Here is a 25,463-nt window from a genome sequence, read left to right on the forward strand (position 1 = left end):
AAAAATAGCAAGACAGAATTCATAACTTTTATGGTAGACTAACAGCGCAAAGTAGTTTAAACATTCATTTGAGGGCAATAACAGATGAAATTTCTTTACATTACCATCACAATCTACTGCAGTCATATTGAACAAGTAAATGCTTGTTGAACCTTAGTGGAATAGACTGATGGAAAAGCTACACAAATTCATGAACCATAAGTGCACAATGTTCCCCCAGATGAGTTTGGAAGCGAGTATTGATCACAGACTGACCATAGATGCAAATCAAGCAAAATAAATGATGGAATAAGTTATTAATTAAGCAAACCACTCTGAATTGCAGTCAGCAGTTGTTATGCGAGAAAATGAGCCGATAACCATTTTAATCCAGCGCTCATTCAGGCAACAGATCAGATTTGCACTGCATGGAACATTTCCCGTTCATTCCACTTAGAGGTGTCCAAATATTTTGAGCTTCTGACTAGTAGTTTATTGCATTCAGAGCTCCTTTTCAGAAATTATCGACTGAACGTTTAAACTGTTAAAAGCTATTAGGAGCTGTTCAACGATGGCGAGATAAACCTGGAAGCTACAGATCAATTAGCCTAAGACTGGGGTGAGAAACTTTAGATATTAATCTGGAATCAAGTGAAAGATATGGGTTAATCAATTATAGTCAGTACGTACTTTGTAAAGTACAATCACGCTTGGCATTACTTGAGATATTTGACAAAGTTATGGAAAGTGCTGGTGCAAGTTGTATAGTTGATGTCATGTTGACAGACTTGAGAAAGTATCTTATGAATGCTGTTAACAAAATTAAAGTCCATGGATCAAAAGCAGAAATGGTACCCTTGATATGAAATTAACTAAGAGGCAGAAAACAGGAATAGTGCTGAATAGTTGTTTTTCATAGTGGAGCAAGGTATACATTGAGTATCACAGAAACAAAAAGATACATTGTCAAAGCTTTGTGCTTGGCAGTCGGACGAATTCACAAGAACACCAATTCAAGAGCAAAATTAACATCTGTTCAGTTTGAGACTAGAATGCTGATTGCATCGAGTTAATTGGTAGAGATGTGTGCAAGTATTGGTGTCAGCAGGTTGACTCTTTGCATTGTCCTCACAAATTAACTCAAAAAAAATGGCTGTCACCTATTTTGACAAGTTGAAACAGGCACGGGCTGTGTTCTGTTCTTTACGTCAATAATACAGCCTTGTAGATAAGTATATAGTTTCTAGTGGCTGTACACACAAGTGCACCACACTGAGCCTGACTGATAAAAATATATTCTGTCTATCATGTGAAGTGTAAAGTGGTATATGATTTTCAGTGCTGCTATGTTGCTACATAGTTTGCAAACATTGGTAGATTAGATTAAACTACATATCTCTTTACTGTTTGCACCCAGCAAGTTTCTGGCTGTTTGAGTTTTGCAAGCACGGGCTGCATAATGCAATGTCCAACAGTAAACAGGATTCTGCTATTGGACAACATTTACGGAATAATCAAGTGTGCAAAAAAACTGACAAAGGTCAAGAAAGCTTTCAATTCTAATTGTGACCACCAGCTGTTTTAGTTTTGAGGACAGGATTCTTGGTGTCCAGTCTGATCCTGTTAGCAGCGACCGGAAGAGCGTGTCCAGAAAATTTAAAATCAGAACGGATGCTTCTAGTGGCGGTACAGTGGTTGTGTAATCAGTGGGAGACAGCTCAAGGCACCCACATTTGCCACTTGGCCTCCGAGGTGGTGTTCCAACATGTAATCGTATGCACTCAGTAAGAGCCCACCATTGAATGCAACCTGAAGCTATGGGCAATACAGCCCTGTCCTCTTTAAATAGCCTGAGCAGGAGTTTGTGGTTCAATACGATTATAAATTTATGTTTGAAAAGGTACAGGTGGAACTTTTTCAAAGTTGACCACCAAACCTTCCTTTTCAATCTGGGCGTACTTCTCTCCGCATCAGCCAAAGTCCAGGAAGAATATGCCATCAGGTTTTTCTCTCTGCTGGTGAGCCAACACTAGCCCAATACCATATGTGGAGGCATAGCATTTCAGCAACACATCTCACTTGGGGTCATATTGTGCCAACACCTTAGATGATAGCTGCTTCTTCACTTCCCTGAGGGTACATCTCGGTTATGAGGCAATTCCCAAGGCTGAACCTTTTTCAATCACAAATGCTAGGGTTCCAGGATGGAGGCTAGGTAACATGAATTTATGTTATAATTCAGCAAACAAAGAAAAGACCTAAGCTCCGGTATAGATGAGGGAGCTGGGATCACCCTCACTTCACCTTCCAACACATGTAACCCAATCTTGTCGTTTCTGGAGCTAGGTGGTCATTTAGGATACCCTTCGTCTTCCCTCCCAAGAGAAAACCTCAGAAACATTTCAGCACTGTGTCCAAGTTCTCTAAATGTTCTTTACTGGTGTTCCCCATAATTAGCATGTCATCCACATAAATATTGGTCTCAGGTAGACCTTGTAAAATGCTTCCCATCGTCCACTGGAAAATGGCACAAGGGCTGATGACATGCTAGAAGGAAGTCTTGTTTATTGGTACACACTCTAATGGGTATTGATTATAGCACACTTCTGGGAATCCTCATCTAACTGCAACTGCAGGTATGCATGACTTGCAACCAGCTTTGCTAAGGACAGACCCCCGGCAATGTTTTGCGTACAAGTCATCTATAGGAGGGATTTATCCAACTGTTTGTTTGATATCCCTACAAAGGCAAACTAACCCAACTGGCTTCACAGTATGACTGGTACTGTCCATTCTACAAGCTGTATCAGTTTGATAATTCCTTCATTTTCCAACCTCTACTTTTGCATGCAAGGCAGAAGGCACTGGGCAGGCCTTGCAGAATTGAGGAGTTATTTCTTAAATCAACACGTAAGGTGGACTTGGCTCCTTTGGTACTCCTTGGACCTTCCGAAAAAGCTTCTGGGTATTTAATCAGGCAGCCAGTGTTTAGTTGAAAAAATGTCAAGCAGATCAAGTTGAGCCTTTTACTTCTGCTTTAGTAACCGAACCAGCCGCTTCTCATAAGAGACGAGAACCAAAGTTGCACCCTTAATCTTAGGGGTTTCCTGGTATAGATTCTCAGCCTGACCAAGGTCTTAAGCAGATTTAAGGATTGGAGTCTGTAATGAATTTGGTTAAAGACTGGTTCCACAATCACTGATACAACCACCCCAGTATCAAACTCTATTAGAACTAAGTGACCATCTAACTGAACATTTATTTTGATTAGTTCTGATTTGGATGTTGCTAAGTAATTTAACTGTTCCAAACCATCTGTAGGTGGACTTCCCCAGGGTGTGCACTCTCCTGCACATCGGCCTATGATAATGGAATAGTGTAGGTGATGGGCTTCAGATTGGTTTCACAGGTTGGCACAGCATCGAGGGCCAAAGGGCTTGTACTGTAATGTTCTATGTGCTCTCTTAATTCAGACCCAGTGGGGGTCGCTTGCTATTTCGAGTCTGCATGCTGGCAGCAACTATACAATGGTCTGCTGACCCCATCTAGGCCTGAAACAGCAGGCTTCCTGCTCCTCTGATGCTGTGCGGCCTGCTGTGTTCCTCCAGCTCTACACCTCGTTATCTCAGATCCTCCAGCATCTGCAGTTCCTAATATCTCCATCCTTGAGAAACTTGTGTTTTGCAGAAGCTTGGCTTTGTTTTGGAGTTTTGCTGTAGACTGACCTAATGTCCTCTTCAGGATATGACCCAGAGAGACAATGCAATTGCCTTCATTCAAGTAGCACTCCCCAAGCTCAGGTGGCCTGGCAAGGGCGTTCACTTCTGTCAGTAAACCCTGTCACTCATAAGTTCCACAAGCCACATTATCTCACGTCAAAGCCAGTTGTAGTGTAAATTTGAAGTCCAGTTGGGGCCTTCAGCTAGTAGCCATTTTTGCATAGCCACATAATTAATCCCACATACCAAATGGTCTTGCAGCAATTCACATAAGCTTAAACCAAAAATAATGCTTCTACTAACTGCCTTAACCTCATCAAAAATCGGTTACAGATTCTCCTTGTTCTTGAACTGGTGAGTAAAACCGATAGCATCTCAGAAGCAAAGGCATCTTGGGATTGTAATATTCCTTAGATAAATCCATCAACTCTTGAAAGTTTTAAGTATCTGGTGCCTCAGGGACACTCAGGCTGCTATTAACCAAAAAAACTGCAGGTCCACAGGCAGTCAGAAGAATTTCTCAATGCTTTTGATCCACCCCAATGTCATTTGCATTGAAAATATAAACACATTCTTTCCACATATTGGGTTTAGTCTTTAACAGCAGGATCGAACAAAATCAAGCTTCCCAAAGAGCTGCAGGAGGCCAGAAATGCTGACCTCACATCAAAGATGGCTGCTAGGCACAAATTTCTTCAAGGGCATGGTTTTCTTTTGTCACCACTGAAATAACCCGAAGGCGGCCAGTATCCCATCATCAAGTCACCCTTTATTTGCACGCAAATAGTACATGGCACTGACCCAGCTAGTTTAGAGTTGGCTCGAGTGAACAGAACCTCTGACACTCCTGTTTGTATCTATCAGGACTCTGATTAGACCAGATTAAAAAGTTCATTTAGGAAACTCACAGGTTCCACCTGGCTGATTGCATTCCAATAATTACAGGCAGGTTGAGGTTAGAAGGCTGTTAAAAAAGCATACAGTATATTAGCTTACTGAACAGCATGGGACATTGCAAAACAAGGAAGTTATACTAAACATTTATGAATCACTAGTTAGATACCAGCTGGATTATTATGTCCACTTTAGAAACAATGTCAAAGTCTCAGACGGATCACAGAGGAAATTTGGTAGAATGGAACCCAGGATGCAATGCTTCAGTTACATGGAAAGACTAAAGAAGCTGGAGTTGTCCTCCTTTAAGCAGAGAAATTTTAGGATTATCCAATTGAGATATTCATAAATCAGAGTTTTGACAAATAAAGGAGAAACCAATTCTAGCGGCAACAAGGTAACGAGTTTTACAACTAGACAGTGTTGTGAGGAAACCGTTTTTACACTGTGATTTACAATGTAGAATGTGTTGCTCAGAAGGGTGATGGGAGCAGATTCAATAATTGCTTTCACAAGAGTATCAAATACTTCAATTTGAACCATCTGCAAGTTGTGGGAGAAGGCAAGCACTTCCAAGCCTATGTAGGCATAGGCTGAATGACATCCACTCATGCTATATCTTTTTGTGATTCTGTAATCAAACATAATATCATATACTTGTTTAATGACGCACATAAGCAGATCTGTTCAAGTAATTACATGTTTTTAAACATTGTTTATGATAATATGTTGCACTCAAGTGAATCCCTGAATGGTCATAATTGCCTTACACTGTTCATCATGACCTCAGCTGCCACAAGAATCAGATTTGGATTTCTGGAAAAACTCTTAAAAATTGCTTTTAAAAAAGGGCAATGTCTTAAGTGGACGTGATGTGGTGAGAATTTCTCTGAACTAACTGAATGAGTTAAAGATAATCCATATTATAACAAACCTGAACATAGACAGATAGCATTTTGACTCAAAAAGCAGAGAAATTTAAAAAGGAGTTCAAATTTTACAAATTGTATAAGTGTAAGTGATTTTCCAATAACTGTTACACTACCACAATACCATGGATTCTACCCTGTTTACACAGTAGGGAATTCATTAAATATGTATCAGTGACTTACAAATTTTTAGTAATTCTTAAAAAAGGACAAACATTAAAGCTACATATGGCTACTAACGTGCAGGCCCTGCAATACACATAGCTATTAGCTATTATCATGTATATCTAAATACTGAAGCAGCTTTGTCCAGGTGTATTTTCAGCCTTTTCTTGATTGGTATAAACTATATGGCACAGATGTAATATTTTCTGATAATATTAGAAAGTTAATGTCGATATGGGAAAATTACTAAATCATTAAGAAACCATTCAGACGTAGGGAGAATGTGTGGAATTTGCACATTCTCCCCATGTCTGTGTGGGTTTCCTCCAGTGCTCTGGCTTCCTCCCACAGTCCAAAGGTTTGTGGGTTAGATGAATTGGCCATACTAAAGTTACCCATAGTATCCAGGGATGTGCAGGCTAGGTAGATTAACCATGAGAAATGCAGGGTTTCAGGGGCATGGTAGGAAGGTGGTCTGGATGGGATGACCCTCAGAGGGTCGATGTTGACTTGGTGGATTGAATGGCTTTTCACACTGTAGGGATTCTATGATGCACCACCAAGGCACTAAGTCTGAAGAACATTACATCTATAAAATGCACTACACCAACTTATCAAGGCTTCTTTTTCAGTACTTCCCAAACCTTTGCTCTCCATCACCCATGCAGAAAAGGGCGGCTAGGACATCAGAGCTCTAACACCCCCAAGATTCTTCCCAAGTCACACACCATCCTGATTTGGACATTTATCTCTGTTCTTTCAATGCCACCTGCTCAAATTTCATTAAGTTTCTACCCACTAGTACCATAAGTATCATAGAACATACAGCCTGTATTGTGCTGTACAGTTCTTCAGCCCTCGATGTTGTGCTGACATTTTACCCTAAACCTAAGGTCTAACTGACCTCTACCCCAACCTTATGCTATCATCCACATGCCTATCTAATAGCTGCTTAAATGCCCCTAATAAGGCCAACTCCACTAGCCTTTCCAGCAATACATTCCACGCCCCTACCACACTGAGTAATGAACTTACCTTTGACATCTACCCTATTTCTACCTCCATTCACTTCAAAAATTATGCCCCCTCATAATAGCTACCTCCACCCTAGGAAAAAAATCTCTGGCTACCACTATCTATACCTCTGATCATTTTGAACACTTCTACCAAGTCGCCGCTCATACTTCATCATTCTAAAGAGAAAAGCCCAAGCTCTCTCAACCTTTCCTAATAAGACCTTGCCTCCATTCCAGGTAACATCCTGGTAAATCTCCTCTGCACCTTTTCCAAAACTTTCACATCTTTACTATAAGGTGGTGACCAAAACTGGACACACTACTCCAGTTGTGACCGAACCAGGGTTCTGTAGAGCTGGAGCATAACTTCACAGCTTTTGAACTCAATCCCTCTATTAATGGAAGTTAGCACACCATTCTCAACAACTCTATCCACCTTGGTGGCAACTTTCAGGGAATTGTGGACATGAACCCCAAGATCCCTCTGCTCCTCCAGACTACCAAGAATCTTTCCATTAACCCTGTACTCTGCTTTCAAGTTTGTCCTTACAAAACAAATTGCCTCTCACTTTTCAGGGCTAAACTCCATCTGCCACTTCTCAGCCCAGCTCTACATCCTATCAATGTACCTTTGTAAACAAGAACAGCCCTCCGCAGTATCCACAACTCAACCCACCTCGTATGGTCCGTGAACTTACTAATCTACCCTACCACTGCTACATCTAAATCAATCATTTACAAAAATCACTAGTAGAAGAGGACCCAGATCCTTGAGGTACACCACTCCTAACTGAGCACCATGTTGAATATTTTCCATCTACTGCCACCCTTTGTCTTCTGAGAGTCAGCCAATTCTGAATCCATTCTGCCATATTTCCCCCATCCCATGCCTCATTGCTTTCTCCATGAACCTACCATGGGGAGCCTTATCAATTGCCTTACTTAAATCCATAATACCACATCCACTGCTCTCCTTCATCCATGTGTTTGTTCACCTCTTTGAAGAATTCAATAAAGTTTGAGAGGCACGATCTACCCCTCACAAATCCGTGCTGACTATCACAAATCAAACTGTTCCTATCCAAGTGATCATAAATCCTCTCTCTGAGTTGTTTCCAATAACTTGCCACACCACTGACACAAGACTAACTGGTCAGTAATTTTCAGGGTTATCCCTATTCCTTTTTTTGAACAAGGGAGTGACGTTTGCCACTTTCCAATTTTCCAGCACTGGACAGTGAGGACGAAAAAAAAATCAAAGGCCCTTCGCACGTTTAGGTGCATGGGTCAAAATGAGGGTCTTAGCCACTGACTCACAGACATTTAGAAGTCGGCACTAAATCAGGTCACATGTGAATACATAAAAAAAGACTGATTAGCAAATAATGTCAACAGGCTGTTGGGGGGGGGGGGGGTAGGGGGAAATTGAACTATGTAAGGAAGCACCTCCATTCTAACAAACATTCACTGGTATCGGTACGTATGGAGGGAATGTTGGCAAACAAACAGCTGAGACAAGCACTGCGTTCTCACAGAGGTAACCTGGACTCTCGATGTCGATAGACAGAATAAAAGCAAAGAATAGCAAAATGTCAGTTGAAAGGAGTTATGCAAATTACTGATGAAGATCACGTTTTTCTCCACCCTGACAATTTAACGATGAAACCATTAAAGACTTTCACCAAACTATGTAATCCCTAAAAATGTACACGTCCACACTAATTCCAAAATCAAGCATTCTACTTCCATACCTCCCAGTCCACATGCTGACATCGGGCATAACAAAAATTAGTTTTGGATTTGACAGCCAGAATAAGCGGGAGGCCGGGATGATCTGACAAAAATAAAAAAAAACGAAAGAATCGCGGATGTGGTAAATCACAAGCAAAAACAAAATTGCTGGAAAAACTCAGCAGGTCTGGCAGTAACTGTGAAGAGAAATCAGAGTTAACATTTCAGGTCTAGTGACCCTTCCTCAGAATATCAGATCTGATGTTCTCTGATTTCTCTGCGCAGATGTTGCCAGGCCTGCTGAGCTTTCCCAGCAATTTCTGACTTTTTTTAGATCTGACATAAACCCTAGGGACTGCGGCTGGTCCCTGCCTAACACTCTGCAAGAAACCAGAGTGAAAAACTATCCCAGGCCTAACGCAGGCTGGCCCTGATAAATAACACGCCCCGCTTTCACACTTATGTTGCGATACAAATATCAAAATTAAAGTAGAATCACCACCATCAGTAAACGCCCACTCGCCTTTCCGACACCTACATCTCCAATTCCAACAATAGCAAGGCTGCTTGAACATACTGTTGGATTCCACCAAACCGAGGAGAAGCTATTCTAAAACTGCATCAAGTCTCTGTTCATACCAAATATTACTGTATTTGACAATAATTCCATATTTCGATGGAGCAGTGGGGGTGTGGGAAATAGAGGGCGGCAGCTTCATCGTTACAAGGAAGGAGCGACCACCCCAAATTTAACAATGACTGCACTAAAGCCAGCAATGAGGCAAGTACCTTCATGACAGTCGCTCGGTTCCACGTCCTGAAACTACAGCAACATGTCCGACCTCTCGGTGCCAGAGGCTCAAGAGCTCGACCACAGTCCGAAAAACCGTCACCCGTTCCGCCGCGGCTGCGCACAACCGACAGCCGAAAAGGGGGCGGGCCGATATGGCCTAACTGACATCAATATTAGCCAATCAGAAGGGTAAGGTCATGCCCACCATGAGACAACTATAATAAAACGATGGACGATTCAGTCCAGGCGGGGGTGATTAGGATGGAACGAACGAGGTTAGAAGTGCTTTGATTGAGCTTTTTCCTCAACTAAATTCAAATTTTACCATCTACCATGATACAATTCAAATCACATTCCCGGAAATATGAGCCAAGGGTTCTGGATTTGTGCTCCAATTACATTACCGCAATGTCACTGCCTCGCTTTCCATAACCTCACATTATACTCGGTTTATTCAACTATTTTGTTGTCTAATAATCTGTCCACAGCAATTAGCAGTTCCTGTGTCTCCCTCGCATCTTGCATTCCCACCCAGCTTTGTTTCATTACCAAACCTGCGCATATTACCCTCTCTCTTCGTCTAAATCACTAAGATTGTAAATTACACGGGAAAATGCCCCAGTTATCCCATCTGTAGCAAAAAAAAGTTTCGTGGTTTATACGTTTTAGAATATAAACTTCAGTAATAAAGGGGTTATCTGATTGTGAAGCAAATATAATTAAAAACAGTAGATCACATAAGTTATAATGAAAAACAATGGGTAGCCTACTTCTTGGCCACTTGGTAGAGCCAGATTTTTTTTATCATCACTGTAAAAGCTAGACATTGAAACTATTTATTTGGGCAGCAAAATCAATGTATAGTTAAGATAAAATAATTTGATTTTTTAAAAGCTTTATTTATTTATTACTATGTCTTGTTACAAAATATAGTGAAAAGCAGTGTTCACTGATGTTGCCACTCCTAAGCACCATCTTAAATCCCAGAAAAACAAACCAAAAACAGAGAATATCATGGGAGAAAAATGAAGAAATAAAGAAAATGTTCAACTTTATAGTCCTTCTTGTTAAGTGCTCTGTTTGGGCCCTGGCCCTGGTGGCCAGGCATAAGTCCCCTTCACCGCCCACAAGAACAAAATTTGCCACTCTTTGGCCACCGATGCCCTCACCACGAGTCCTCACTAGATCTCACTGATGCAGATGCCCCAATGCTGCTGAGTACTGAACTGGCCCAAACTTAATTTCGCCACTCTAGGCCCACCTCTGTCACCGCCTCCATGCCCTTCTATTTGAAATGTGTTTTTTAAACAAAGGGCAATCATATTTAATCAATCTATTATATCATGCTCTGTGGATAAAAGCAAACCTTTAGACATACTATACTTGGCTTTCCAGAATACATTTGATAAAGGTGCTACATCAAAAGTTATTGGGAAACATGCAAGGTCATGATAGAGGAGGCAATAGATTAGCACAGATACAAGACAGGCTGGTTGGTAGAAATAAAAGCATGCACAAAAGAGTCTTTATTTGTTTGGCAGGATGTGATGAGTGGAGTCATTCAGGAGTCTGTGCTAGGGTCTAAACTTGTTGCAATTTATGATGACTTAATGAGGAGAAAAGCATGGTATCTAAAGTCATTGATGTCACCAAAATAGTGAAGTATGTTGTGAAATAACGTGCAGACATAAGGTAAGTAAATGGACAAAAAAAGGAATAAAGTATGGGAAAATGTGAAGTTGTTCATTTCAGCAGGAAAAATAAAAACTTCTATGTTCTATGTTCTAAATAGAGGATGACTGCACAATTCCAAGCAAAAGAACTTGAGTGTTCTGCTGCACTTGTCACAAAAATACCAGTATGCAGATACAGCACATTATCAAGATTACTGGAATGCTACCCTTTTTTACAAGGCAATTTTAACATCAATTTTAACATAAAAAGATGATATGCTTCAGTTTTACTCAGCATTGATGTGACCACTCTAGAATACAGTTTGTTCAAGGAACAAAGAACAAAATAGCACAGGAACACTCCCTTCGGCCTTCCAAGCCTGCGCTGCCATATTTTGCCCTTCCATACCAAAACAGTCTTCATTTACAACATCTGTATCCCTCTATTACCTTCCTATTCATGTATTCGTCCTGGTGCTTCTTGAATACTGCTATTATGGTGGTCTGCTTCCACCACTCTCTCTGGCAACATGATCCAGGCACTTACCACCCTTTGTGTGAAAAATTACCTTGCACATCTCTTTTAAACTTACCCACTCGCACCTTGAATCTGTGTCCCCTAGTAATTGACCTCTCCACTCTGGGAAAATGCCTCATACTTTCCACTCTATCCACGCCATTCATAATCTTATAAACTTCTATTCAGTCACCCCTCAATCTCCTGGGTTCCAGTGAAAACAGACCCAGTCTAGCCAAGCTTTCTTCATAGCTAAAATCACCCAAAGCAGGCAACATCCTGGCAAACCTTTACTGTACCCTCTCCAAAACATCCACATCCTTCTGGTAGTATCGTGACCAGAACTGTACACAATTGTAGTTTTGGTCACCTTTGATTGGAATGAGTGGGTTGCCTTAAGAGGGTATATTAGCCAGGCCAGGCTTATTTCCAATGGAATTTAGAAGAGTGAGGGGTGACTTGACTTTAGTGTTATGTACGAGAACAGTTTTAACAAGGTGGATTTGTTTATATTATTTCTTTTTGTGGGTCTATCCGGAACTCGGGCGCATGGTTTAAAATTAGGGTTTGATCTTTCAGAACAGGCATGTGCCTTTTTTCTCCCCATGAGAATTGAGAGACTTTGGAACTATTTACCTCATAAGGCAGTGGAGGCTGGGATTATTAAATTTTTTAAGACAGGTAGTTGGATTCTGGATTCTTGCAGGGTAGTAGAATCGAGGGTTATTGGGATTTGGGAGGAAGGGAAAAGATGGGAATGTAGAATATGAAGCACAAACAGATCAGCCATGATCACATTGAATGTTGGAGCAGATTCAAAGTGCAAAATGGTTTACTTCTGTATTGATTTAATGTTTATACCATTCCAAAGCATGCCTGTTGCCTAAGGATAGGGGAGGGTTGGAAGTTCTTAGCTACATAGTTGCTGACAGAAACAATCAATTGATTTCGGGAACTGATAGTGATAGATGTTGCTTTGCTTTGGTCATCTCACCAGATTTATTGAGCCAATAAAAGATAGTGGTCAGTTTGGTTTGCACTCAAGTCTCTACCATGTTGTCATTCTCCATGATAATCACTCCTGTCTCTGCCTCTAAAGGACCAGAATTTAATTCTGTTTCTAAGGTTCTCATACTTATTTTAGCTCATCCTTTCCATTCTGTATACTTGCAAAAGTGAGAGTCATAGAGCAGACTTGTTCAACAGAGAGCCCACAGAGCTCACTGTGGCCTGCTAAGCGATTCTTAGAGATAGTAGGATGGACATGTCATCCAAGGAGTGGGAGGGAGAGTTGAAGTGGTTCATTACTGGCAGGTGCAGTCGTTTGTAGCAAACTGAGCGTAGGTGCAGTCATTTGTCGCGAATCGAGCGTAGGTTTGTAACAAATGACTGGACCTCCCAGTTGTGAACCACTTCAACTCCCCCTCCCACTCCTTGGATGCCATGTCCATCCTGGGCCTCCTCCAGTGCCACAATGATGCCACCCACAGGTTGCAGAAATAGCACCCATATTTCGCTTGGGAACCCTGCAGCCCAATGGTATCAATGGGGACTTCACAAGCTTCAAAACTTCCCCTCCCCGACTGCATCCCAAAACCAGCACTGCTCGTCCCCGTATCCCTAACCTGTCTGTCCTTCCTCCCACCTCAACCCCCACCTCCTACCTACCAGCCTCATCCCTGCCTCCTTGATTTGTCAGTCTTCCCTGGACTGACCAATCCCCACCTACACTCATCTCTACTGGCTCCATCCCAGCCTCCTTGACCTGTCAGTCTCCTCTCCACCTATCTTCTCCTGTATCCATCCTCCATCCACCACCCCCCGCCATCTGTATTTCAGAATCCCCTTCCCCTCTCCCCTTTCTGAAGAAGGGTCCCAGACCCGAAACGTCAGCTTTCCTCCTTCTGATGCTGCTTGGCCTGCTGTGTTCATCCAGCTCTACACCTTGTTACAAGTGATTCTTACAACCGGTTTAATATTCCTAGATCTCATATTCCTTTTATCTGATACATCTTTAATAAACTTGTTGGTAGTCTTTCGCAATTTTCCAAAACATCCAGTCCTCAGGTTTAATACTACTTTGTAAGAGAAGCCTCCAGCCTCTTTTTACCTGATATTGTTTAACCTTCTCAGTAAGCCACAGCCAAATCTTTCCTGCTGAACTTTTGACTTATATGGTATACGATTTGTGGACTATTTTGAATTTTTTTTAACTATCTCACACATTTTATTACCACACCCTCAAAATATATTTTCCTCCAAACTCTCCCCTTAATATTAAATTTAAGACTTTTGTTTGTGATGTGTCATTTGTAAACTTAATAAGAAATTGAATATTATGATCACCACTTCCCAATGGATCTTTGAAGAATGACATTAATAATTACCCTCACCTCATTGCACAATGCTATATTTAAAATAACTCCATCCATAGTTGGTTCCACTCATTGCTCCAAGGATCTGTTGCAAATGTATTCTTGCATCTTCCGGACCATCTTTGCCAATTTGATTGGCCCAGTCCAGTCTAAGGTTAAAAGCATTAAAGTCTGCCTCAACAATGACATTGTCTTTAAACAAGTAGTTACTGTAACTTATCACACTACTCTGTTGAGCTGTGTAATTACTTAGGAGGCCTATAAACTCTCATCCATATTTTCTGAACTTCACTATTCCTAGTCATAAACCATGTTAATTCTATTTCCTGGACCAATAATACTCATTATTTTGATAACATGAATATATGCTCATAAAACTGAATGAATTTTTAAAACAAAATACAACAGAGCATGCACTGGTGAACTGTAAATGCAACTTGAAAGTTGAAAAAAACCCATTTGGAAAAATGTGAAAATTTGGAATGCCTTTAGCGGGTGGTTAAGTGTCAAAACAGCAAACTGGAGCTTGCATTCAATAAATCTGAAGAGCATGCTGATTATTGTGTATCAAGGATTGTGTGCAGCTTGTGATTGCAATGCTCTGGTCAAAGGCACAAATGTGCACTGCATCTCCAGTGGCAAAGATGTCGAGAAAACAACGGTTAAAAATCAATATCGGAGTGTCACATTGATGATGATGATATTGGGACTTGGCTTGAAAACCAACCATTCGGGATCCTTCATCGAGCTGAGAAGAAGGATATTCAAGCCAGGCCAAGAATTTCTAGACAGTGGGAAGCCAAGATGTATGGGAACACAGAAGTGGGATTTCCAGTAAGGATGTCAGAAAGGAGAAATCTGCTGACCATAGGTAGAGACCAGAATCTAAGTAAGTTGAAAATATTTTGAATTATAGCCATATCAACATTTGAGCTTGAAATCACTGAAGAACAAAATTTGTTGTATAGATAGTTCTCCTAAATCGTGACAGTTGCGTTCCTGCGTAGAAAATTGCCATAGAAAAATCATTATAGAAAATCATTATACATATACAACAGAAAGTTTGCATTATCCAAAATGTCCACTATTCGTAAATTGCATTACAGCCAATTCACGTTAACGAAACATGCGTTATAGCAAAACTACCTGTACAGGGTTACACAGGTACAACAATTGTTGGCCTCCTGTAACTTCTTTAATATTTCAATGTATGGATAAGAGATGATTCTGTAACTTCAGTGAAGAGAATTTGGGAATTAAACAAATGGAGAAGTGTGTATATACAATCTTGGTAGGCTTAACAATTTACGGATGTTTCCGGTATTGCTGAGCTAAGAATAAGAAGAACCCTTGATTGTTTCGTGTTTCTTTACATATGAGTAGCACCAATTTCAACATCATAATAACATTTGAATCGTAAAGAAGGTAAGTGTATAAGTGGCATTGTGGATTTGCAACAGTGATATCCTCCTCTCTTATAAGAAAGAAAAATACAGGCTGAGACAAAACATTTCAATGCTAAAGCAAAGGAAGCCAATTTGTCATATGTATAGATGATCTGGATGAGAATTTAGGAGACATTGTTACTAAGTTTGTAGATGACACCAAAATTGGTGGTATTGTGGACAGGGAAGAAGGTTATCTAAGATCACAAAGAGATCTTGATCAATAGGGTCGGACAGGCAGATAGAGTTTAATTTGAATAAACGTGAGGTTTTGCATTTTGGTAAAACAAACAAGAGCAGGTCTTATACAGTTCATATGTAGCCCTGGGTAGTGTTGTAGAACAGAGACTCCTTTGAAATTTGCATCACATGTAGGTAGGGGTGGTTAAGAAAGCATTTAGCACACATGCCTTCATTGCTCAGATCTTTTGAGGATAGGAGTTGGGATGTTAAATTGAGGTTGTACAGAATGTTGGCGAGGCCTCTTCTGGAGTACTGTGCGCAGTTCTGGTCACCCTGTTATAGGAACAGTATTATGAAATTGGAGAGGGGTCAAAAAAGATTTATCAGGATGTCGACGGGAATGGAAGATTTGAGTTATAAAGACAGCCTATGACTTTTTCAACTGGAGTGTTGGAGGTTGAGTGCTGACCTTATAGATGTTTATAAGATCATGAGAGGCATAGATAAGGTGAACAACAAATGTCTTTTCCCTGGAGTGAAGGAATTCAAAAGTAAGGGGCATATTTTTAAGGTGAGAGGAAAAAGATTTCAAAAGGACACGAGAGGCAACTTTTTTTAAAAAGCAGTGGTTAGTGTGCAGAATGAACTGCCAGGAGAAGTGCTTGATGCAAGTAACGTTACAACATTTAAAAAACATTTGGATTAGTACATGAATAGGAAAGGTTTGGAAGAATATGGGCCAAATGCAGGCAAGTGGGCCTAGTTGCTCGGTGTGGACTAGTCAGGTGGAAGGGTCTGTTTCTACGCTGTATGACTCTATTGGGGCATTTCTGAAACTGAATATATTCCAAAGAATTTTGTGCAGATGAACTCGACGCAGCTATTCAAGATAAAAACCTTATCAAAACTGAAAATACATCTGGGAAAAAACGACTGTTATAATCTCTAGTAGCTCTGTTGGAATCCTCAGACAAAACATCCTCATATCTTTTCAGTAACTGGCGTTTAAAGAAGGATGTTATGCTTCCTCCTATTAGAAGAATCTGAAGCATGAAGACTTCCCAAACTACACTTAATAAGTGGGACTGCAATTCGGAACTCTTTATCACCATCTCACTATCACTGTACACAAGATAAAAACTACGATACTTAATCACCAAAGATGGTGACATCAGCTAGGCACAAATATTCACACCCTGTGGCCAGCTCTGTGTCTTTTGTTTTTAGGAGCTCCATACTGCACACCAGTATGGGCAGAAACTGTGCATGTTGTCATGCATCTGAACAATGATAACCATCAGCATGATCTGCTAAAACCATCAATAGGTCATTTTCCTTTCAATGTACATATCTTGCCACTACTTCTCAGGAAAAAAAAAATGAATAATCAGAGTACAACTGGACCCCAGCAAACAAGTAAATCAAAGAACTGCAGATGCTGGAAATCTGAAATGAAAACAGATTTCCAGCAGGTCTGGCAGCATCTGTGGCAGAAAGCAGAGTTAATGCTTCAAGAAAATTCTGGACTCAAAATATTAACTCTGCTTTTTGTCCACAGATACTGGCAGACCTGCTGAGTTTCTCCAGCTATTTCTGTTTTTTGTCCCAGCAAATGCGACTTTGTCTATCAATGAAAATTCCAAAAAGCTCACAGGAACCAATTGGATAATTAACTTAGATGTTTAATGTTGCTGCCATGGGAAATAATAAATATTCTGCAGTTTCAGAAATATACTAGTTTCAGTTATCAAACTATTTAAATGTACTATAGAACACTTTCTGTATTATTTCAATGTAACATTGGAATAGCAGTTTCTAAAGCACTATGATAATGTTTCAATGAGGTTGTTGACTTGTTCGCCCGGCTGGCTTGTTTCTGTTCAGACGTTTCATCACCATGCTAGGTGACATCATCAGTGGTGCCTCTTGAAGTGATGCTATTCTACTCTGCTTGGAATTTAAACTGTCCAGTCCATTACGGTGAGTACTGTCATTTCTGGATTTGATCTGTATGGGTTTACATATACAACCCGAGCTACAGATCTTTGCCAAAACTTTACATTTTTCAATTTCATCAGCAGTCCTCATGCTCCCTTGAAATCTGATTGATATCAGTTTATGCCCTATTCGCTCATGGAACCCAAAACTAAGAACTAGGCGAAGCAGCACTCTGACAATTTCAACTTATTTGTCTTGATATATTCAGATAGAGATGAACAAAACATTTTAGTATGTCTCCTCTATTCTCTTTCACCCTCCAAAAAAGCTTTCAAGTTTCTAAAATACCAACTTTTAATATTCATATCTAATTAAATACACAGAGCAGCTAACCCTAAAAGGAAAATCAAGTAGTTGTGTTGTTTGTATAGAATCAATATGCAAACCAGAAGCAACTTAAAATTCAATGATTAGTTATTTAATGGTCAAATACAAATCTCAGACAGCACAAAGCTGATTATATAATTCCCCTTTAACTGTGCCTGAAGACTACACTGTTGACGGGACTTAGGGATGCAGTTTATGCACATGGATTTCATCTTTTTGTTACAGAAATAATAAATTTGTATTATATTAAATGTCCTCCACTCATTGCATTTTGCTGCAGAAACGATCTTGCTTTTATGAAAAGACTGTGGTAATCTTGATCATGGCTCTGTGTGTAGTTTGCAGAAATTCTGTTTTTGCTAAGTAAATAAGTTTATGATGCAACTCCTGCTCAGTATCCAATTGCTTTGCTGACAATGCATTTATTAGCAAATAGAGGTATCATTGTTCGTTATTTTCCTTAAAAAAGATTAAATTGATATTTTCTAGTTCTAAGACAAATCAAGAATACTTTAACTGTTAGCTTCTGTTTTATGAGGTGTAGTGAAGTTTTTTGTGAACGGTTCCTTCACATTAAGTTGTTGCTTTAAAATCCATCAGGTACTACGAAAGAAGAGGTACACCATAGGTTGGCAGCTCCTGGTGTAGCTGGCGAAACATCATAGCACATTTATTTCTTTCTTTCACCTTGCCAAGAGCATTGAACAGCCTTGCTTGTAAATAAAGGACTTCTCGGATCCGCTCATTGCAATCTGCTTTTTCAAAATATATCTTTGCTTCATTCAGATTTTCGATTGCTGATTCGAAAGCTTAAAAAAAAGTTAAATTTTGAAAATGTATTAAATAATATTCCTGAAAAATCATACAGCATTTATTTATATTTATTATATCACACTTTAGTTATCCAAACCTGTTTTCCAAAGTAGTAGAAATGGAAAAAATATTGGTTTTAACATTTTAGTCATTGTCCTGCTAATATCTTTAAATATAAAATCTCCAAATATTCCTTTATACAACAAAGATAATCATAATGTCATTTGTTACCTTGCTTAATCTTACTAGATTCTTGAGCAGTAAAGAATTACATTGATGCACCCCTGAGCTTTTGTGAAGCAGAAACAATAATGTAACAACACCTTTTACATCCACTCAGGAGGAAAAGTGGAGCTTCTGTTTAAAGTCTTAACTGAAATTATTGCACCTCTTAGAGCGCAACATTCTCTTAGTATTGAAGTGAAAGCCAAGATAATGTGCAATTTTTATGGAGTGGGGCTTGATTTTTGATACAAAGATCGGGATTTTAATGTTGAGGCAAATCTGTGAAAATAAAATGTGTAAAAGGGACTGAATCAGTTTCAGTTAGTTAGGAGTTAAATATTTTAAAAGAAATAGGAATCAGAGCTGTAAAAAGACAGTGCAGCTCCTATAGTTTTCACCTATCACTGGAGAGAGTCAGCCTTGGAAGATAAATGGGAGACATTTATGTTGTATAAAGCTTGAAGATGTTTAGTAACCTACCAGACTGAGCATTGCACTTCATGGTATTAAGGCTAACTCTCCACGAATACATATGAAATAAATGATCATTACCTGACTTCCTGAGTTTTTTTTAAATCAAATTTGTTGAGTTGCCCGATATCACGTGTACCATAAAATTCCGATATGTTGTGATGGCTCAAAACTCCTTTGCTTTTGTACTCTTTGCCTCTATACATAAAACCCAAAATATTGCACAGCTTTTTAATCACTTTCTCAACCAGGCCATTATCTTCAATGATTTATGAATACTTTCCCTGAGATTTTTCCTGCATTCCCTTAGAGATTATGACTTTTGTTTTATCTCTCCTTATTCCTTATTAAAAAAATGCATTACTCAACCTTTTTCTGCAAGTGTATCTGTGATATGTATGCCCACTTCACCAGCATGTCTGCTTGCTCTTTAGGTCTATCAATATGCACAAATATCATGGGGTTCAAAGTATTGCAAAGTTCATAATATGATTGAATACAATGTTGACTAGAATTGCATTTGTTCCTTTCTAATTAGGATATATTAAAACAATCTAGTCATTCAAGGTACTTCTGGTTTTAAAATGTCATTCCAACCAATTTTAAAATGGCTTGTCTGAGAAACTTCTCATTTTGAAGTGATAGCCTGAGAATTGTTTTGAAATTTCTTTTGATTACAAATTTTAATGAGTATATTAAGTCAAACCTAATGGATTCTTTGCAAGATCTAAGGAAATTGACAGTTTATAAATATACTAAAATTGTTGCAGAAGTATACAGGTCAGGTGAAAAGATTTCAAGTATTTACCCTCAGTTTTTTCCTGAGTAGAAGAAGAGGCTGCAGAAGCGACTTGGCATTTTGCTAACAGCAACATAGCAAGCCCTCGGTTCAAGACTATTCCATTCGCCAGAATGGGTTCAATTGCCATATGCAGTATATTCAAAGCTTGTTCTGGAATTCCAAGCAGCAGCTGGTAAAATAAGTATATGATTTGGGTTCTTTTAAGTAACGAAAAGACTTGAAATTGTTAAAGAATATCACATTCAGCATAAGTTTCCTGTTAGTTGCACTTCTTTCCTGTGACACCTTATGGACTTATCTTTCAATCTCCAAATGCTATGTGAAACTGCAGGTTAATTTCAACATTGTCTTCTACTTCCCTTTCTAAAAGTCACATAAGTTTTATATATTTGCATTTGTTTTCTTTTCCTCCAGTTTATTTTGTATGTAATTTATTTTACACGTATTTTTCTTCAAGGGTCTCTTTTCAACAAACCATCTTTTTTAAAAAAACCTCAAATCGCAAACTAGCTTTTTTGTTAGCTATCCAAAACAAATATCAGATTTTCAATCTTCAAAAAGCTATATAAATTGACTTTGCAGACTTTGCCAGCTGCTTCCTATTTATCATCCTAGCCTGAATACAAGGGGAGGACCAGGATAGAAAGTGTCTTCACTAAGACATCTATTTAGTGGCTACAACCCACCCAATTCTTACCCCAGCTGTCACATATTGCCACCGCAAGACAGTGCAGTTTCTTTGTTTCGGTTTTGTTTTCATGGGAGGCAAGTATAAACATGATTCCTCATACTTCTTCCCTTTTGAACAGCTCACTCAAATTCTCTATACACTTGATCTGGACTTCCTGCGTATTGCACAGTGGGAATAGAAACTAAACTATTTTTTTCTTGTTCACAAACACAGGAATTTGATCATAAATTGTTGCTGTGTTATGTTTTAGTTTTATTTTAAATCTGTTTAGGAAGATGCAAGTTAGTGACATGCTATTTTGAGGTCCTCCAATCTTGGAATATACTACCTTTGAGAAATCATGGAAACTCCCTTCAAAAAAAAGTAGAAAACATGCCATTAGGGGAAACAGTGACATACTACTGTATCACAGAATCATACAGGACAGAAGAGGTCCTTCAGCCCATGAAGTCGGTACTGCCAAAAATATACCACCACCCACACTAGGGCCATAGTCTTGCATGTTATGACAGTTTAAGTGCTCATCCACGTACTTCTTAAAAAGGTTGTGGGGTTTCTTGTCTCAACTACCCTCTCAGGCAGGGCATTCCAGACCTCTAGCACCCTTTGGATGTAAAATCTTTTCCTCAAATTTCTGCTCAACCTCTTGCCTTTCACCTTAAAATTATGCCCCCTTATCACTGATCCTTCAATACGAGGAACATGTGCTTACTATTCACCCTGTCCATGCTCCTCAATCTTATATACGTGAGAGAATAGTCATTTACAAGCACAGTACGCAAATGTAGAAATTTCTAAGCTGTTTGAAATAGAAAATTTACATTTCCATTTTACACATAGAATTGAAAAATAAAATATTAAATTTAAAACTAATAACTGGTCTTAAAAAATGTGATCATGAACATATCTGCTGAAACAGTAGAATAGTGCTATACTCTATGAAATCCTCCTTAATAAAATCATGTTTCTTGTGAGAAACAGGGGTCTATGTCACACAAACAGACATTACTGATATCCAGGAAAATAACTTTCTCTGTACATTTCCTTTTTAATAAGCATTAATACATGAGTGATGGTACTTTTTGGTTGTCATAAACAGCATCTCAGGTCATAAATAATTTTTATGTAAATACAGTACAGGTGATAAATGTCAAGATATAAAAAGTGAAGCTATTGAAGACACTGTTATTCAGTATGCAGTTTGGGCTCCAGATTGCAAGAGGGACAGTGAAGTAACAGAAAATTTACAATATGTATTTGCTAGGATCCTGTCTGGTAGAAGCAAATAGAAACAAAGAATTGGAGAAGAAAAGGAACCAGTTTTGTTAGAACAGAGGAGATGGGTGGGATGCTCCAAGGAGCAGTGTGGACTTGTTGGGCCGAAGGGCTTGTTTCCACACTGTAAGGAATCTAATCTAATCATGGGGTAATTTGATGAAGGTGTTTAAAATTATGAAATAATGAAGCAGAGTAGTTTAAAATAGAATGCTTTCAGTGATGGAAAGGGCATAGAACAAAAGGTCTTGATAAAAGATTAAATGCAACAGGCCAAGAAAAGTGAGAAGAAAATGTATTGTTTAAAGACAGAGGCCGGAGACAGTTAAGTGGTTATATTGTCCTTGCTTCCCCGTTTAAACAGAGGTTAGAAAGAAGATTGAAAGAAGAGAGTATAAAGAAAATAAAAGGATAAAAAAAACACAAAAGCATGTGATTAAACCAATGCTTGTATGAAAGATCAAAACTAGTATGTGTTATCAGTTTTATGCTTCCATGTTCCTTGCTGATCTAAAAGTGGCATCTCTTCACAGAACTGAATTGAAAGATAGAAGCTTGGAATGAAATTCAGGTAGAAAACTGCTATTTAGTATCACACAGCACTGTGTGAATGGGACAAAGCAAACAACTCAAAGGAACCACGGTATGATGGCTGTTGCTTTTGGGCTTTTGTTGGCAAAACTGTGTCACCAGTGAGGGGAACCAGCAAAGAAAAATAGTTTCTCATATGATTCTCTTCTAAAGCTAAACCCATGCAGAGACATATTTCTTGTTTCATAACAGAGTATATACAATAAGCTTTGCAACTGATTACACTAATATTTGTGACATAGCTCACCTGTGAAAACGCCAAATGTAAGATGGCTTCTGAGGTCAGATATTCTAAGTGATATTCACGGCTCAGTGCCAATGCTTTTAGAAGCAAAGGAACTGCCACAGCATGACATGAGGAACGCCAGAAAAGCTCAGCCTCTAAAGTAAGAATTCTAAAAATAAATATTTATAAATACTTAGAACATATTAAAGTTTTATTTTCTGATGCTGTTGAGATCACAAAATCATAAATTCAAAATTGGAGCAGGATTAGCTATTACAGTCCAAGTTGATTGTGATTTTAACTCCACTTCCCTGACTCTCTTCACCACTTGTCCCCCCACCTCCAAAACAAAAAAATCCTTCCATTCCCACACTCAGCAAAAATCGAAGTCAGCCTTGAACACATTCAATGATCCAGCTTCCATTGCACTCTTTGGAAGATAATCCAAAGACAAACAATCCCTCACAGAAGAAATCCCTTTTCATCTATGTCTTAAATGGGAGAACTTTATTTTTAAACAGTTTAAATTCACCACAAGGGAAGCATCCTCTCAGGATCCAACCTGTGTGGTCCCATTGTAATCATGTTTCAAAAAAGAATACCCCTTACTCTTCTCAACTCCAACGAATACAAGCCCACCCTGTTCAATCTTTTCTTATAAGATAATCCCTTTATCCTAGAAATCAGCCTGGTAAAGCTTCTCTAAACAACTTTCAATACGTGTGTACCCTGGGCAAGTAAAAAGAACAAAACAGTACATGGTATTCTAGGTGTTGTCTCACTAATTCCCTGGACAGCTGTAGTAAGACAACTTCTTTTCATACTCTACCTTCTAGGAATAAAGGCCAACATTCAATTTGCCTTCCTAATACTTGCTATATCTGTATACTACCTTTTTGTGATTCATGTACAAAGATACCCAGATCCCTGTTATTTCTATTTGAATAATATTCTAGGAGCACAGAATCCCTACAGCATGGAAGCAGGCCATTCCACCCTTCGAGTCTACACCGACCCACTGAACAGCATCCCACCCAGACTCACTCCCTACATTTCCCACCCTTGATACTATGGGCAATTTAGCGTAGCCAATCCACCTAACCTGCACATCTTTGGTCTGTGGGATGAAACCGGAGTAACTGGAGGAAACCCATGGGGAGAATGTGCAAACTCCACACAGCCACCCTAGGCTGGAATCGAACCCGTGTCCCTTGTGCTGTGGAGCAGCAGTGCTAGACCTCACCTTTTCCTACATCATACTCCATCTGCCAATATTTTGCCCACTCATTTCATGTATTTCTGTCCCTTTACAAACTCTCTATCATGATTTACTTCATTTCCTGCAACTACCTGTTCCTACTCTGTCCTTGGCCACTGGATCAGACCTGAACAACAGGACCACCTTGGTAAGAAAGTGTTCAGGCAATCTTCTCCCCTGTGATGCATAGCAATGTCTGAAGTTTGGACTTCAGCCTTTCAACTTTGAGCTGAAGTTCCTCAGGCCACAAACAGTTCAGAAGTACTTGCTATTGATCAAACTGGTATCCATCAGCTCCCCCACACGACAAGTGAAGTGCATCACTTGTCCTGCCATATTTATTTTGTTTTATCTAGGTAGTTAAGTTTCAAGTATTGAAATATTTCTCAATAATTATGCAGGGTTGGTGCATGGTCTCGCTGTGATGTTGCAATTTTTCTCTAAATTACCTTTTCCTTCATTAAAATTAATGTATTCCCCCTTTTCTAAGTAGATCTCAGTTCAGCAACAGGCAATAAGCCTCTGAGTTTTACAACGAATGCCGCAAGTAGATCATTATGATGCATTTTTATATCTAGATTACAGCCCATTTATTTCATCTGTCTCCACATAAAGCTCTTGACCTGGAGTACTTTTATTCACCACCATTTTTGTCTTAAATATTATGTTTCTTTTGCTTGTGCTATGGGATGGTCCTTTGAGTTACTTTGTGTCTCATTTCAGTTCTGCTGTCTTTGTATCCACGATTGCATCACACAAATCAAAAGGTAGGTAAATAACTTTTCATAACACTATAATTTGGTTCATACAATAACCCGGCCTTGGTACCTTCCAACATCATATGTAGTACATACTAGGGTGACACTGAGTTAGAAACTTGCAAAATAAGTTGTCTGTTTCAGTGACATGCTTCATCTATCCCTTGGGGCAACTGCTTACCAACTGATTCTATATATTGTTCCCAAACTAACTAATATAAATGGAAAAGCTCTGCTGGAGTAAATCCAAGAACAATTATGTAGGAACGAAAACTCATGCTACCCAAGTTCCTCAAGGTCCCGGGTTGTCTGTAAGACTAGCACAATGATTTTAAAAAAGCTTTCTGCTCAGTATGGGTTTATATATAATTATTGGAAGAGACTGAGTAGATTTAACTCATTTTTGTAGTCATGTTATTCTGTCTCAAATGTACATATTGTTGATATACTATGTTTTATTGATGCTATGGTTGGTATGGTACTGTAATGCAGAATTTAAAGCTATAATTAGCATAAGAAGTAAGTCTGCACTCACACTGGATTTGTGAAGTGTGAATGTTGCATTATGAGGTATGATGTCAATAAAGGCCTGAGCAAACATATTGGATT

General features: G+C 39.2%; 2 protein-coding genes across 5 annotated transcripts in view; both read right to left on the reverse strand.

Annotated features, from left to right (window-relative positions):
* Window positions 1–9,349, reverse strand: part of LOC125463988 (calcium/calmodulin-dependent protein kinase kinase 2-like) — a 94,531-nt gene extending 85,182 nt beyond the window's left edge. For 2 of the 3 annotated variants that reach the window (XM_048555866.2, XM_048555864.2), the window contains exon 1: window positions 9,223–9,349. The gene's annotated coding sequence lies outside the window, so the exon portion shown is untranslated. Of the gene's footprint in view, window positions 1–4,606; window positions 4,663–9,222 lie in introns of all 3 variants that reach the window. The other variant, XM_048555865.2, reaches the window with a different exon arrangement.
* A 7,785-nt stretch (window positions 9,350–17,134) lies between these two features.
* Window positions 17,135–25,463, reverse strand: part of anapc5 (anaphase promoting complex subunit 5) — a 49,032-nt gene continuing 40,703 nt past the window's right edge. For both annotated transcript variants that reach the window (XM_048555986.2, XM_059655050.1), the window contains exons 16-18: window positions 22,860–23,007; window positions 20,062–20,224; window positions 17,135–18,553 (exon numbers count right to left, since the gene is read on the reverse strand). In XM_048555986.2, the coding sequence (XP_048411943.1) occupies window positions 18,348–18,553; window positions 20,062–20,224; window positions 22,860–23,007 (517 nt within the window). In that variant the 3' untranslated portion in view covers window positions 17,135–18,347. The remainder of the gene's footprint in view (window positions 18,554–20,061; window positions 20,225–22,859; window positions 23,008–25,463) is intronic.

The sequence above is a fragment of the Stegostoma tigrinum genome, chromosome 26 (genome assembly GCF_030684315.1).
Source record: "Stegostoma tigrinum isolate sSteTig4 chromosome 26, sSteTig4.hap1, whole genome shotgun sequence".
Lineage (NCBI taxonomy): Eukaryota > Metazoa > Chordata > Chondrichthyes > Orectolobiformes > Stegostomatidae > Stegostoma > Stegostoma tigrinum.